Below are 16,970 nucleotides of genomic sequence, written 5' to 3'. Positions count from 1 at the left end.
AAAGCCCTGAGCCCTATAAGTTATTGTGAACATTCATCTTATTCAAACCAGCTGGCAAAGAAAAATTGTGGAGAGAAGGGAAGGGAAATAATCAATAATCAAAGTTATGAACATTAAATATATAATGGTAAATTTTCCAGGATATTTTAGCTAAAACAATTATCTATGGCTTAACAACTTTATGATTATAAAATTATCAGTAATCTAGTTCATCAAAAGACACATTCATTCCCGATTTTTCCAAGAGAGGCACATGCAACTCAATAAATGAATGCTACTGAATTTTTAAAGTAGCTTTTGTGCCAGACACTGACTAGTGCAGAAATACAATTAAACAAAGAAAAGCCCCGTTCCTGAGGAAGAACAGCGACGAAGCAGTTAAGCAAGCACCTGTAACTCCCTGTGCTAAGGGCCACAGGGAGGGCTCCCTGAGGTCTAGGGACATAAAGCAGAAGCACCTAACCAGGTGTGGAACTGATGGAGAGGATGGATACGGAGGAGAGACTCCCTTTCTCTACAGTACTTCTTTCTTCAGATACATACTATGTTCTGAAAATTAATAAAGGAAAAAGAAAAAAAGACACCTATTTGCTTTCATTTACCATTGAGGAAAAACACTAATTTGGAGGAAAACAAACAAAAGGAAAGGTCAGTAACATTTAACCATTTTTTTAAGGGAAAAAGATACTTCCAAGTATAATATTTTAAATTACATTAAAACACTAAAACAGAAAAAAAGATCACTTGGGTTAGGTGGTGTGAGGTTTGTCAAATGTGACAAGTCAGAACAGCTAATTGGGTAACTTTTCAAGTACCCCACTGAACCTATCATAGCCACTGTAACATATCACCTTCCCACATTAAACATTCATTAAAAATTAAAGAGGTGAGAAAAAAAGACACAGGAAGAATTCTTTTCCTTGTAGTTGATAATGAGTCTTACAGATTACAGGAAGAAAACCCCTATAAAAAGTATACAGTCTGGGAGTTCCCTGGTGGTCCAGCCCTAGGACTCACCACTACTGGGGCCTGGGTTCAATCTCTGGTTAAGCAACTAAGATCCCACAAGCCCTGGGGTACAGCCAAAAGAAAGTTTACAATCCGTCAGATGTCACCCTATCAATTTCTTTGCATGAAGAGCCACTTCTCTTGGTAACAGAGACACAAACACAATCCTTAGGTGGCTATACTGTATGCCAAACAGTTCCTCTCTCTGAGATAGTGTTAAAGAGAGACTGTAGAGTATACAGTAGTATATAATATATATATGCTTCTGTATTTTTAGATATACATTATTCTATGACATCCAAAATTACCATTTACTTTTTGGAAAAAGGCTAACCGCAGTTAAGTGCTATTTTTTAAATGACCTAGTTGGATTCTGAAGGTGCCCTTACCTGTCCCTTTCTGTTTACTCCGATTATTCCCGCTGTGGCTTCATGAGGCGCGGTGACAAAGATCGTTTCTCCACTGATTCTATTCATGTAGATGCAGGTACCAGTCTCAAGGTCATAGAGGTGGATGTAACCATACTTAGTAATCAAGAATACTACATCATGCTTTTCACTGATCTGTATAAAGAAAATAAATACTTCAGTAAAATAATGAACCTACAATCAGATAATTTAGTCCTATTCCATTTTAAAGATGGTAAAATTCTAGGATTTTGACAAGAGGCATTTATGAAAAATTAAAAACTAGTATTTATGGTTTATTCATTTTTATTGCAGATTCAAATATGCAATGTCCCAAGCTCTTATATAAAACACAAAGATATTAATAAATTGTATAAGACGAAAGAGAAAACATAATTTTGAAGAACCTAGGATAACCCAATTTATATATTACATAAAAGAGTATTACTTTACAAAGTTTCACTATTTCTGAGTAAAGGCACCACTTAAATTATACTGTCAGTAGAATTTTTTTAATTACTTGTGTTTAGAGGACAAATTTTAAGTTCCTTTGTTTTGCTTAAAATACCTGCATCGCAACCGGAAAGTCATTTTGTGCTTCTGGAGGAAAGAAAACATCCACTGCCTTCTTTGGAAACGGCTGGTTCCCTGTCGGTGGTGTGCCAACTTCAATGATATGCAACTGTTCAAAAGAAAAGTAAAACTCATGATCAACTGCTAAAAAGGACCACAGCAGCTTTATTTGTGAAATCAACCAAATGTCCTACAATAGGTGAACATTAAACTATATGGTAACAACCATACCATGGAACACTCCTCGGTAATAAAATGAACTTTCAAAAAAATAAAAGAAAATGAACTTTCATAGTGTCCAGTGGAAACACACAAAAGAATAGCTATTCTTCATAGTGACTATAAAGGGGTAGCAAGAAGGCAATCTTTGTAGTAATGGAATAGTATGTATCTTGAATCTGTACGTGACAAAATGACACAGTTATGTGATTATACCAATGTCAATTTCTGGTTTGTCAAATGTACTGAACAGCTATGTAAGATGTAACCATTAAGGTAAACTATGAACAGAGCACGGGATGTCTCTGTACTGTCTTCGCAGTTTTCCATGAATAAAATGCATTACTTCAAGATAACAATTTTAAAAAGTCAGTTGAATAGCTCAACCACATCTCAATCTACCTTAAATTAAGAATGGTAAAACAATACCCACAAAAAGACGTTCTCATGGCTTTCGATTATAATTGAATTTTCCAAATAGAAACCTAACCCTTTGCCCACACCTACTCTAAATACAGGTAAGTATACACCCAACGTGAGTAGTCGCTCTAATCACATACATCTCAGAAATCTGGATGAAAGCATTCTGGTTTAAAACATCTGATGCTGTACATCAGTAAGCAATGGCGAGAGGGCTCTCATACCGTCAGTGGAAGAGTACCATATGTTCTGTTTAGTCATGTGAGGAATGGACTTACACAACAAGTAACTCAAGTTTCCAAGATATATAACCATACGAAAGTTACAGGGTCTCATCCTTAATTATGATGACTAGCCATACTGAAAAAGTTGTCTTCCCTCAAAAAAACCACGGCCGACTATAAAATATATAGCACAATACATCAAGTAGGCTCAAGAACCTATAAACTGGTTTTCTGATACTACAAAAATTATATACAAGGTTTTTTCTTAAGAGGACCTATCAAAAAATGTCAGAGCCTTATGTCTTAATTAATGCATCTAATTTCTAATGCCTATGGATTTTTTTGTTTAAAATTCACCAATTCAGATCTAAGCATCTGAATTTTATTTTCTATCCTTGGCCTATTGAGAAGCTGGTAGGAACATTCCTCGGTTTAGGGATTATTACTCTGAAATTTTAGGGAGAACTCTACCTCTGTACACATGTTCCCGCCCAGATTACAGGTTACTGATTACTGTATTTGAAGCACTCTCTATCTTGGTTTTTAAAACTACTTGGCATGGGAAACATATCAAGACTTCAGAGAATCTGCTATGGTGATGAGAAGAGCAGCCAGACCCTGTCTCCAGGGGCAGGCGTGCCCAGCCAGCGTCCAGCAGCGCAATCGCAGCAGCAGCAGGGCCTCAGAGCTCTGCGCCAGGGCTTCTGGCTGCTGCCCACTCTCTCTCATTCCTCCTGATTTTCCCAGCTTGGTTCTAAACCTTCTTAGCGAATGCAAACTACCCACTGTACTTTCATTATTAAACTTTATGCTCTAATCAACCATACCCTGCAACTAAGAACCCTAACAAAGCACTTCAACTTGTCCAAGAGATTTCAACGTACAGTCAGGGTTGAGAAGCTCTGATATAAGGTACTGAAATTGTGGTCCACTCCATCTAGTCATCTACAGCATTTAAAATGCACATTATGAGCTCCACTTACTGAATCAGACTCTCTAGATGAAAGGCACACAAATGTATATTTTAGCCACCCTAGTGATTCTTAACGCATAGGAAAGCCTTTGGTAAAGACAATGAAATAAAGTCTATAAACAGCAGATACAGACAAGTTGCTTAAGAAACATTCACTTTAGACAAGTATCACCAGAAACAGAATTTAAACAAAATAAGTCACCACAAATCTGAATGTTAAAAAACAAATTAACAAGAAAGAGAGATTATTTTGAAATCAGATAACAAATTAATTAGTAACAGAAAGACAAAAGGAAAATTCTCATTAAAACAATTTCCAAAGGCAAAACTCACCTTCCCTCCCGCTTGGCCCCGTACTGCAAAACAAAACAGCGTTGACTCTTCTGCATTGCCTTCCATCTTAAACTGTGCGAAGCTAGCCGCGTGTCCTTCAATGGGCTGAGACACTTTCCTATCTACGGAATATAACTGCATAGCTCCTACCACACGATTTTGCTACAAAAGATCAAGCAGAATAAAGTTTGGGGTCCCAACAAACCAGTAACTTCCAAATACAATAATGAGTGAAATAATCAAAACACATTATCATCTTTAGAAGGATTTACAATTCCTTTTCTCTCAATGTAGATTTGATACTTCTTAATTTAAAATTTAGTTGCAAACATTCTCTTATTAAAGCTTAACATGAATGTTTAAAATGTGCCTCACATACAACCATTTCTTTACACTATCTTTTTTTTTAAAAAAGAAAGATACACGAGTACTCATTCTGCAGTAAATATCCACAATAAATTACAAATCACTCGAACTCACTCCCTCAACCCGCAGAGAAGACCTAAAAAAACTGTATGACAGTATAAGGGCATTAAACCAGCAACTTTTATTTCATTTAAAAAAGGGCGGGGGGGGGGGGGGGAGTCAGATTGGCAAAGAAGATCCAATTTCAAAATAAACTACATTCCAAGCACATAAATTCTCTAGACCTTTTCTTTATTAAAAACTAGAAAAACGTTACCTGTGCAGATATGCCAGTCAGAAGTAACCACTTTTGCTTTGCATCGGTTCGATAATTGATAATCTGGCACCCTGCGAGGCTCGAGTGGCGATCAAACATTTTCACCGGCTGCGACTCTCCTTCCATGCTCCAATGATAAACTGCATTATCCGTGACAAGGGCAACCGTATTCAAAGAGATCCATTTCCAGAAGGTGACATCATCAGTCATGGTATGGGCCTTCATTTTACTTTTCATTTCAATGTTAAATATCTGGAGAGTTTTCCCAGCTAAAAACAAAAGAGAATTATGAATCACTAAGAAAGCAAAGCTCAGGATAAATTAGTATCTAGCTAGATCAGAGTATCTCTGCAACAAAATCTGTTAACTTCCAAACAAAATGGTTCTAGCGTGAGACTAATAACATCTACAAAAGTCACACTGACAGAGCTGCAACCACTGAAGAGCTGAGACTGAGCAATCTACACCTAAACGTGAAGCAAAAACTATCACCTCTAATAAACACATTTTAAACAGATAATATGACTTCCAAAGAGTTCTAAATCCCAACTAAAAATGAACAGCTCCCTTAATGATGAAAAACAAGTTGTAACCTTCATACTTAAGAGTGCTTGTCCATAAACTTAATGGTTGGTACACAGAAAAAAACAAATCTGATTCAAGCACATGGGGAAAACGCCTACTTTTTAAGAAGCAGCCATCCCCCATTCAAATAGATCTTGTGGAAACTTCTTTGGAAGAGGACCTACTTGAACTCTACCTTGAACCGTAACACGCGAGAGAGGTGCATGCTACATGGTGCTGGGTTAAGATACAAAGGGAAGGCAGAGGTGCTACAGGAAAGGAGAGGGAGACAAAGCAGGATAGTTTCAGATGTTAACACACTAGAGTTAAGAACAAAATTCAAGCTTCAACCAGTTAAAACAGCAAACATGGATGAAATTTGCTGTGACTGTTAAAGAGTTCATTGAGTCAGATGCAAGGTTTATACTTATAATTTGAGACCCATCACAATCCAAAAAGTGATCTGCTTTAACTTAACAGAGATCAAAGCCCACAACTAATACTAGGCTGTCTAATTCATATTAGTCCTTAGAGACTAAGGAAAACTCCATTCCTGAGCCTCAAAGAATTTGGCCCCTGAGGAACAAAAATTATAAGCTAGTAAGGGAGTAGGTGTGGAGAGAGGGATGGGACGGGACACAGAACATACAGCTTTGTACCACAACCCTCCTTGATTACTACATGGGTAAAAACTTCTTTCATAAAATGAAGAATGTTATCCCATCCCACACAATATGTAAACCACAACCAGACTTGAACAATTGTGAGAGTTATGGTCCTGTTTATAAAAAGAAACCAAGGGAATTGAAACTGGATTCAGAAGGAAGCCATATTTGGGAATGACTTACCCCAACCCCTAGTTAATTCCATGTTTTGTTCTTTATGTGAAAAAGGAGCACATGTACATGGGGTGTTTTGGGAGGAGGGCAAGGGCTGACAACTTAACTGTGTAGTGTAGACATACAGGCACAAATCTGTAATAGCATTACTGTATGGGGCTCTGAAAACTTTTTCAATTTATTCTTTTTATAGAACAGGACAATAACTAATACAATCTAATTTAAGAAAACTCACCATCTGCACACATAAGAAAGCATTAAGAAATGTGATAAAATAACAATAACATTAAAAATAGAAAAGAATTATGAGAAAATTAAAACGATGGCCTTTTAATAGAGAGATGAGAGCTGTTAAGCAGTTGAATTTAAATTCTTTAAGGAGGCTGAAGGGAACTTACTACCTTAAATATGTACTGCAAATAACAGACTACTGCCACAAAACAAGTATCACAGGTAAAATCTGGACCATCCTTCCCAGAGATGAGATCAACTTCTATCTTGGAGATATAACAGTGACTTATTTGAATATGCTTTCCACTCCATCCCTCGCCCAACCAATTTAATTTCCAAACAGTGTTACTACTAAACACAAAATATAAATCATGTGGAAAAAACAAGTCTATTTAAATACACAGCACCTGGAACAAGTCACCCACAAATTTACCAAGAAATTACTAAGAATCTGAACACTTCCTCCTACTACCAAGAAGAAAAGCAACAAACCAAAAAACAGGCAATTAAAATGTCTCTTTCAAGTTCAGATAGTTTGTTACCTAGCCCTCTTAAGAGTCTGTTTTAAATAGTCAACTCCACTCTCAGTCTAAAGTTCAAAGGAAAAAAATTAACATAAGACTCCCAGAAAGTATGAGGGTCTCTGAACTCTGTTTGGACTGACAGGTTGTAGAGTTAGTTCCCTACTATAACAATTAAAAAGTTAAGTCTGAATAAACTAACACCATTGATTCAAAAAAACTAATACCACCTACATATACACACACGTTTAAAAACTAGTATAAGTTTAAGCCAGTTTTAGAATTTGTTAATTTAAATGTAACACAAACCTGATGTATAAAAAAGACACAGAATGAAGAGCAAGTTTATCACCACAGCAAAATTCTGCAATGTTTAGTCGCTAATAGTAAAGTATATTTTACTCCAGAAAACCAATCACTAATTTCTTATGTCTTCTGTAAATGGGGTTATGTTTTCAATATAATCTTACCACACCATAGGTATAAAGCTTAAATTCATTTAATCTAAATCTTAAAATTTTCCAAGTATATTTATGAATAGAAAGTAAGACAGCTCACAGAATTATGCCAAGTCAGTCATGAAAATAGTTTAAAAAAAAAATCAAACACAGTAACAGCTTTAATTTTGCAAATCTATTTAACCAAACTTAATATACTAAAAAAAAATCCTAATTGCTGTATTTGAATAAATTCCTACAGGAAAGGTTTTAAGAAAAAAACACAGTCTGTTTATACCTTTTAGTGCAATTACTTTGCTGGCTGGATTCATGATGGCGCTGTCTGCTGAAATTGGTCTTCGAATTGGATTACTTGGGTCATTCATATCAATAATTACCACCTGGGCCTGTTCTCCTACTTTCTCTCTAATGCAGATGAATTTGTCTGACTCCATAGTCAAGGTACTGAAGCCAATGTTTGCTGGGTTTATACCCAGGTTCTGGAGCTGAGGGAAGAAAAAAACAAAAAATATTAATCATGCTACAAAGTGAATTAGAAAGACTTGATATTCATGTGTTGTCATCATTACAAATCCTCTATTACTACTTCAAGGTCAACACTGACAACTCCATTACTTGGATTCAAATGAGGCAATTAATATAATGGACCTTCTCTCTTCCAACAAGTATGGCATTCAATATAATCCTGCAGTTGTAACTTGAGAGGTATAACCATCTGGTTACAACTAAGAGGCAGAACAGACAGATACAAAGGGAAGAGCTACATCTGAAAGGTAGCCTTTATAGGTCAAGGAAACTGAGGTAATCAATGTTTCTTGGTTTGGGATCTCTGAACTATTGGATCTGTCCTCTCTAATCCCCTTTAGCATTTAGTAGTCACTTGATCATATGTACTGGACTTCAGGAAACTGAAAATTATTGATAAATTATACCATAAAATGAGAGAGTTAAAAATTTCACAGGGTTCTTGGTCTAAAGAAACTTGGACCAGCCAGAGCAGACAAGTAAGTTACAATACTTTGCAAAAAGTGCCAAAACAAATATATGTAAGAGACAGTCAGTCAAAGGAAGACTACAGGTAAGGGAGTGAATGTGTTCAACAGAAGTAGACTAGAGAATACACCACAGAGGATGCGCACATATTAAGGACTAGAAATATAAAGGTGTGGTCTGCTGCGGCTTCCCTGGTGGTCCACTGGTTAAGAGACTGCCTTTCAATGCAGGGGATGCTAGTCGGGTCCTTGGTTGGAGAACTAAGACCCCACATGCAGTGGGGCAACTAAGCCCTGGGCTGCTACTAAGGCCCAAAAGAGCTAAATAAATAACTTAAAAAAAAAAGTGTGGTCTGCTAAGGGAATTCTAAGTGCTCCTGTAACACTGGGAACAGAGATTATGCAGGAAAGGCTTTTGTAGAAGTAAGATCACAGACGCAAGTATGGGCTAGACCTGTAAGCTACATATACCCCGGGAAGAATCCTGAATGGATCCTCAGGAAACTACTTAAGGAAAACAGTGGAGGCAGATTTGCTTTGTGGACGCAGAAGCTATTAATTTGCTAAGCAAATATATAAGATCTAAAGATGACACGTCTTTGAAAACTAGTTAAATATGTAAGTGAGAACAAGAGGAGAAGGAGATTTCTATCAGAATGGGTCATTTCTCTAGGTGACTAAATGTAGTATAATAGACCACCGCTCAAAGGCTACCTGAAGGCGTTCCTTAGCTTTGACCAGCCTAAGGGTTTGTTTTATTTTCTTCCTCCAACAGGTAACAAATTCACACAGAACAAAATACAAAAATTTAAAAGCATGGGAAAAGAAAAATCACTGTCACTACTCTCTTCTGGACCAGCTGAGCCAAGGAAACTGTGCACGCATGCTCACTCAGTCCTGTCCGACTCTGCAACCCCGCGGACTGCAGCCCAGCAGGCTCCTGCTCTGTCCGCGGAATGCAGGCAAGATACCCGAGTGGGCTGCCCTTTCCTACTCCAGGGGATCTTCCTGACCCAGGGATGGAACCCATGTCTCCTTCACTGGCAGGTGGATTCTCTACTGCTGAGCCACCTGGGAAGCCCTCAAGGTAACTGTCTTTTACACCAATTATTCTGTCAAACTCTTCTGCCAAGAGAGCTTAACTATAACCAGTCCAGGATCTCAAAAGAATACATCGTAAGGTTAAGAGACTACATTGTACTTTCACTTCCCTCTTACACCTCAATGACTGCAGGTACAATGATAAAGTTACAGTAACTTTGTCACTGAATACTAGGGTAAGGAACCCAGCAATTGTCTAACTATTAACACAAACACGGTAATAAAGTGGAAGATTAACTAGCTGTACAAGCTCAAGTATATGCTGCAGTGCAAGGCAAGTATACAAGCTGTGAGATATGTAACTTATGAGTGAGTCTGGTTACAACAAAACTTTATGAAATACCAATTTTCATTTCTTCCTAACTTTTAGTGACATTCAGTTTCAGAACTAATAGAGGAAGAGAAAAAGAAGTGGTCCTCAACAATCCATGAAGGGAACTTGTGGGGGGGTTAAGGGAAGCCTTGTGCAAACCAGGCTGTCTAATTTCCTAAGAGGTGGATACATCTTTATTTCAGAGTAGACCAGTCCTCAGGCCCAAGTTTGAGAATTACCTTTCCAACAATCAAAAAAATATTTCAGTAGATCCTAGAGCTCCCAGAACCATATACATAAAAGCAACAAGTTATCTTCTAAACTACTCTTTCAAACAATTCTAGGCTTCTAAGTTACTACCAAGCATTCACCAAAGGCAATTTTGAGTCTCAGCTGTCATAGCTTAAATCCTACAGTGTCTGAGAAAGTAAAAATAAACAGTGCTAGTCAAATAGTAAAATTAAAACAAGGATGCAAACCACAAACACACTGAACTAAATGATTCTAAGAGATTCCTTTTTATCCGTCCACATAAGAAAACTCGGTAGAAAACAACTGTTATGAAAAGACTATGAGGTAATAAAGAGGGAAAATGCTAAGTCAAGAAACATGTGTTTTTTATTCTCTACCAGATCTCCAGATAAATGCAGCAAGAAATGTCTTCAAATGCCAGCAGAGAACTTCAGCCTCAGAGCTGTTTTATTTGCAGAAAAAGCAAAGATTTGGTGCAAAGTGGGGGCAGTTCCTGATACTTCTCCTCAATCTATGTAGCACTTTTACTTTTTCTCATTAAACACATTCTACCAAGAAAGCTGTGTATATTTATTTTTTAACTTTCTCTATCAAGGATGTACTCCATATGAAAGATTTACACTTTATTTAAAAAAAATTAAATAAGAAGTAGGTGGCAAATCCTCACCAATCTACACATTTAAACATTTTAAGAAGGATACTTAAGTAATGCCCATTTACACAACTAAATAGGAAACTGCTCCTTCCTAAAAAACCTCTCCCAGTTGTTAGGATAAGTGACCTATTCCAATCAGTTAACAGAAAGTTATTTGGGAGGGGGGTTCAGGATGGGGAACACATGTACACCCGTGGCGGATTCATATCAATGTATGGCAAAACCACTACAATATTGTAAAGTAATTAGCCTCCAATTAAAATAAAATTTTTTTTTAAGTTACTTTTTCTCCCTTGTCTTCAAATAAGGTCAGTAAGAATTTTTCCTTACTGCTGATACTTCTCAGTGAGAATACCCAGAACACTCACCAATTCTTCCCCTATTTTCCAAGGGTATATTAAAAAGAAAAACATCCCAAAACAATTCTCAGTTAGATGCACTCTCAAAATGGGATCACATAAAAGTGTTATCATACTAGATATCTGTGTCTAATAATATCTGTATAGATCAAAACACCATATACTAGCCATAAAATATTCTAGTCAGTTATAAAGGTCTAATGGTATATGAGCTATATACCACAGAAACTGAATCACAGACTGTAGAACAAACCATTAATAAATTCAGAGAACATATTAATATTAAGCGTCTCCATACCTGCAGCTGTTTTCAGAGAATACACAATAATACTCAAACTCTGTCCACATTTTTTAATCCTCTCAATTGGCAAAATATTGCTACTTTTGAAGCTGTTTGTTGTTCACTTGCTAAGCTGTGCTGGACTCTCTGCGACCCCATGGACTGTAGCACGCCAGGCTTCCCTTTTGTCCTTCACTATGTCCTGGAGTTTGCTCAACCTCCTGCGCATTGAGTGATGCCATCCAACCATCATATCTTCTGTCACCCCTTTCTCCTTCTGCCCCCCAATCTTTCCCAGAATCAGGGTCTTTTCCAATGAGTCAGCTCTTCCCATCGGGTGGCTTAACTCTATTGGAGCCTCAGCTTCTGTCCTTCCAATGAACACTCAGGGTTCATTTCCTTCAGGATTGACTGGTTTGATCTCCTTAGTGTCCAAGGGACTCTCAACTGTTGAAGTTGGGAATATTCTATTTTGAGATATATTTGGAAGTTTCTATAATAAAGTATCTTTTTTAAACTTCAAATAATTTTTATTATTTTATAATTATTTATAAAATAAGGATATGGAGTCAATACCCTTCAGTCCAAGAAAATGGAGTGCTTTCTTTTTGAATAGTTGTGACATGCATATGACCATTCATTCTATACAAAAGGGTATAACTACTATTAAAAGTCACTCACTCCATGTTTCCAGTAATACCTCTCTCCCGCCAGCAATTAGGGATACTTTTCCATCTTAAACATCCTATGCACAGATGGAAAAAAAAAAAAAAAAAAAAAAAAAAAATATATATATATATATATATATATATATTTCTCCAGTTTCCCTTAAAAAGAAACAACGCTAGTCTCCCTTAGGGAAAAAAAAATAAACCACTAATGGTACATGCACAAAAGCACAGAACTATCCATCGCTCCCTTTTAAAGAAAGCCACCCAAACTTGCCATTTGTTTAGTTTCCAGGATAGATTCTGTATACTAGTCTGTAAGTGGCACTACTGTTTAAGACTTGACATTCAAATCTAGTTCAGATTCTAAAAAATAAGTAGTCATCCATCTCTGGCTACCCACTGGGGATTGGTTCCAGGTGCCCTGGCAGACATCAAAAATCCACAGATGCTGGTTAAGTCCTTTATAAGTATGGGAAACCACAGACACGGAGGAGGGTTGACTGTAAATAGATTTACTGTTAATCAGCACACCCAAAACTCTGGAGTGCCCTGTCATTTTACAAATGACACAGAATTGTTTCCTCTTCCTTTCCCCTCTCCCCCCAATTTGGATTAACACACCAAGGGGAAAAAAAGACACTGCATTCTTAGTTTTGTAGTGAGAAACAGTATTTCAGATCCCCCACAATCCAGAGAACACAGAAGGTTCTTCATTCAAATAGACAATTACTGTACAAATGTATAACTCTGATTATAAACTACAAATGCCATCCAGAATCAGTTCTGTGGATTCATCATAGGAGACAAAATGTCTGGGTTTAGCCCTAGTTTTGCCACATAAATGACCAAAGGTAAATCAGTTATCTCTGTATATCTATCATTTCTTCATCTGAAACATCTGAGATCATAGTACATTTCCCACAATTGTGAGGATTTAATTAAAGTGCTTTCAGAACATAGTAAAGCCTCAATAGACACTACTAGTACATATAACACATGAGTGCTCTGGCCAGCTTAAGATTAGCTTTTTTTGAATTTGCATTTTATCTGTTTAATTCAGCTGTGCTAGAAGTTGGCTAAAACTCTGGGTGTGAATTTCTCTGAACTACTGATAAAAAGATTACTAGTCTCTCCATGCTTAACTAGACACTGCATGTTTGTTTTTTCTTTTGAGAAAAGGAAATTACTCTTTAAAATGTCCAATTCTGCTATTTAATTTACCCAACTAAAAGTCAGGCAGAGACCAGAATCTTCAAAATCACGTAACACCCTTTGGTCTCGGTGGCAGAAGCAAGATGACGAAGGGAATGTCATCGTTTGGAAAGCGTGGGAATGAGACGCACACGCTGGGCCGCCGCTGTGACTCTAAGGCCTACCACCTTCAGAAGTCGACCTGCGGCAAGTGTGGCTACCCTGCCAAGCGAAAGAGAAAGTATAATTGGAGTGCTAAAGCTAAAAGACGAAATACCACCAGGACTGGTTGAATGAGGCACCTAAAAATTGTATACCGCAGATTCAGGCATGGATTCAGTGAAAGAACAACACTTAAACCCAAGCGAGCGGTTGGTGCAGCATCCAGTTCTTCCTAAGGATTTCAACAATTAGTCGTGCAATAAATGTTCTGGCTTAAAAAAAAAAAAAAAATCACGTAACATGGAATCATGTAACATATCCATGCCAAGTAACCCCATTTTATTTCAATTCTTACTTTTAAGAGCACCATGGAACAGTACTACTAAGGCTTTCTAGCAAACCTAGTAAATATGTCTCCTAAACCTTTGTTTAGGGAGCAAGCCAGGGAAGCTAATGCAAACAGAAGGCATAAGGTCAGGAGCAATAATTCTCTTTACCCTAAAGACCTCAAGGCTAAGAAACAGGTGAAGTGGAAAGCAGGAACAGTCTTTCTCCCTTAGTGTGCCAAAGAGTTGAAGCTACCTGGTTCAGAGAGACACGCACACACTGCCCCCCAACCCCCGAAACACTTCCAAAACCAAAATTTCCCAATTTTTCTTAATCTGCCCATGCCCCACTATTTCAGATCCATTTACCCAAGTAAACTGTAGCTCCTCAAATAAAAAAACTTTCTTAACGAATGAAAGTCTCTGCCATTTCTGCCTCTCAATAGTTCTAAAGGCTCAAATATTCTTACATAAAAGGAGAACATTCCTTTACTAATCGTATATGGCTAATTACTTTTCAGGATAACTACAGATTAAAGGATTTATGAAGCCCAGGATTCTGCACTAATATAAACAAAAAAGGAGAAGTTGTTTCTTGCAAAAGAAAGCTAACTTAAAAATGGTAAAAGACATGGAATTCTTTAAAAGTCAGTCTTTTGTGATCAACACAATAATTGATTCAGACAAAAATCATCAATGGATACAAAAACAGGTGAAATTTTGAGGAACAACAAGTATTTGCAATGTCTCAAAATACCTCCCCATTTACAAATCACTTATTACAAAGGGAAAAGGAGATATATGGTGAAGAAAACTGTTAGGCCCAACCCTCATCAAAGGGTTGTGACAAAAGTTAACATAACTAGCAATGAGTCAAAACGATAGCATGTGCTTCCCAATGTGAAGCATTACAGAGAATACATCCCTCCTGTAGTATCCCAGCCAAAGTATACAACCTGAATTCAACCATGAAGACACATCAGACAAACGCAAACTGAGGAACATGCCACAAAAAAATGACCTGTATTCTTTTAAAGAGACAGGACAACTTATTCATAATCCTGAATTTTCTTACAAAAAACATTACTGGAACAACTGATGAAACTGAGCCTGAGATAACAGTAGTCTGTCAAATTCTTCACCTCAATCACTGCAGCATGGCTGTATAAGACCATTTGGTTATTCTTATTAAACATACTAGAGTATGTAGTGGCAGAGGCATCATATCTGCAAATCACTTTCAATCAGTTCAGTAAAAAAAGAAACATGTAGTGAGAGAGGATAAATCAAATGTAACAAAAAAAAAAAAAAGAACTGACAAATCTGGGTAAAGTGTGCAAAGAATCTTTGTACCATTCTTCGACTTTTCTGTAAATCTCAAACTCTGTAAGAATTAGAATGTTTTACTGTGTTCATGGATTGGAAGAATCAATATTGTCAAAATGGCTATACTACCCAAAGCAATCTATAGATTCAATGCAATCCCTATCAAACTACCAACGGTATTTTTCACAGAACTAGAACAAATAATTTCACAATTTGTATGGAAATACAAAAAACCCCGAATAGCCAAAGTAATCCTGAGAAAGAAGAATGGAACTGGAGGAATCAATCTGCCTGACTTCAGACTATACTACAAAGCCACAGTCATCAAGACAGTATGGTACTGGCACAAAGACAGAAATATAGATCAATGGAACAGAATAGAAAGCCCAGAGAGAAATCCACGAACCTATGGTCACCTTATCTTCGACAAAGGAAGCAAGGATATACAATGGAAAAAAGATAACCTCTTTAACAAGTGGTGCTGGGTAAACTGGTCAACCACCTGTAAAAGAATGAAACTAGAACTCTTTCTAACACCATACACAAAAATAAACTCAAAATGGATTAAAGATCTAAATGTAAGACCAGAAACTATAAAACTCCTAGAGGAGAACATAGGCAAAACACTCTCTGACATAAATCACAGCAGGATCCTCTATGACCCACATCCCAGACTTTTAGAAATAAAAGAAAAAATAAACAAATGGGACCTAATGAAACTTAAAAGCTTTTGCACAACAAAGGAAACTATAAGCAAGGTGAAAAGACAGCCCTCAGATTGGGAGAAAATAATAGCAAACGAAGCAACAGACAAAGGATTAATCTCAAACATATACAAGCAACTCCTTCAGCTCAACTCCAGAAAAACAAATGACCCAATCAAAAAATGGGCCAAAGAACTAAACAGACATTTCTCCAAGGAAGACATACAGATGGCTAACAAACACATGAAAAGATGCTCAACATCACTCATTATCAGAGAAATGCAAATCAAAACCACAATGAGGTACCATTATACGCCAGTCAGGATGGCTGCTATCCAAAAGTCTATAAGCAATAAATGCTGGAGAGGGTGTGGAGAAAAGGGAACCCTCTTACACTGTTGGTGGGAATGCAAATTAGTACAGCCACTATGGAAAACAGTGTGGAGATTTCTTAAAAAGCTGGAAATAGAACTGCCATATGACCCAGCAATCCCACTTCTGGGCATACACACCAAGGAAACCAGATCTGAAAGAGACACGTGCACCCCAATGTTCATCGCAGCACTGTTTATAATAGCCAGGACATGGAAGCAACCCAGATGCCCACCAGCAGACAAATGGATGAGGAAGCTGTGGTACATATACACCATGGAATATTACTCAGCCATTAAAAAGAATTCATTTGAATCAGTTCTAATGAGATGGATGAAACTGGAGCCCATTATACAGAGTGAAGTAAGCCAGAAAGATAAAGACCATTACAGTATACTAACACATATATATGGAATTTAGAAAGATGGTAATGATAACCCTATATGCAAAACAGAAAAAGAGACTCAGATGTAAAGAACAGACTTGTGGACTCTGGGAGAAGGCGAGGGTGGGATGTTTCAAGAGAACAGCATTGAAACATGTATATTATCTAGGGTGAAACAGATCACCAGCCCAGGTTGGGTGCATGAGACAAGTGCTCGGGCCTGGTGCACTGGGAAGACCCAGAGGGATCGGGTGGAGAGGGAGGTGGGAGGGGGGACCAGGATGGGGAATACATGTAAATCCATGGCTAATTCATTTCAATGTATGACAAAAACTACTGTAATGATGTAAAGTAATTAGCCTCCAACTAATAAAAATAAATGAAAAAAAAAAAAAAGAATTAGAATGTTTTTTACAAGAGTCGTAACTG

The 16,970-nt window shown here is 37.3% G+C and overlaps 1 protein-coding gene and 1 pseudogene across 2 annotated transcripts in view; one reads left to right on the top strand and one right to left on the bottom strand.

Moving 5' to 3' along the window:
- The window catches only part of CLTC (clathrin heavy chain), a 64,597-nt gene that overhangs the window by 34,365 nt on the left and 13,262 nt on the right, over positions 1-16,970 (bottom strand). For both annotated transcript variants that reach the window (XM_020908755.2, XM_020908757.2), the window contains exons 2-6: positions 7,730-7,937; positions 4,840-5,108; positions 4,158-4,319; positions 1,984-2,097; positions 1,398-1,571 (exon numbers count right to left, since the gene is read on the bottom strand). In XM_020908755.2, coding sequence (XP_020764414.1) covers positions 1,398-1,571; positions 1,984-2,097; positions 4,158-4,319; positions 4,840-5,108; positions 7,730-7,937 — 927 coding nt within the window. The remainder of the gene's footprint in view (positions 1-1,397; positions 1,572-1,983; positions 2,098-4,157; positions 4,320-4,839; positions 5,109-7,729; positions 7,938-16,970) is intronic.
- LOC110127248 (large ribosomal subunit protein eL37 pseudogene) lies at positions 13,365-13,713 on the top strand (annotated as a pseudogene).

Source organism: Odocoileus virginianus, chromosome 17, assembly GCF_023699985.2.
Source record: "Odocoileus virginianus isolate 20LAN1187 ecotype Illinois chromosome 17, Ovbor_1.2, whole genome shotgun sequence".
Classification (NCBI taxonomy): domain Eukaryota; kingdom Metazoa; phylum Chordata; class Mammalia; order Artiodactyla; family Cervidae; genus Odocoileus; species Odocoileus virginianus.
The sequence above is the reverse complement of the archived record's forward strand: the minus strand, read 5'-3'. Positions and strand labels throughout refer to the sequence as shown.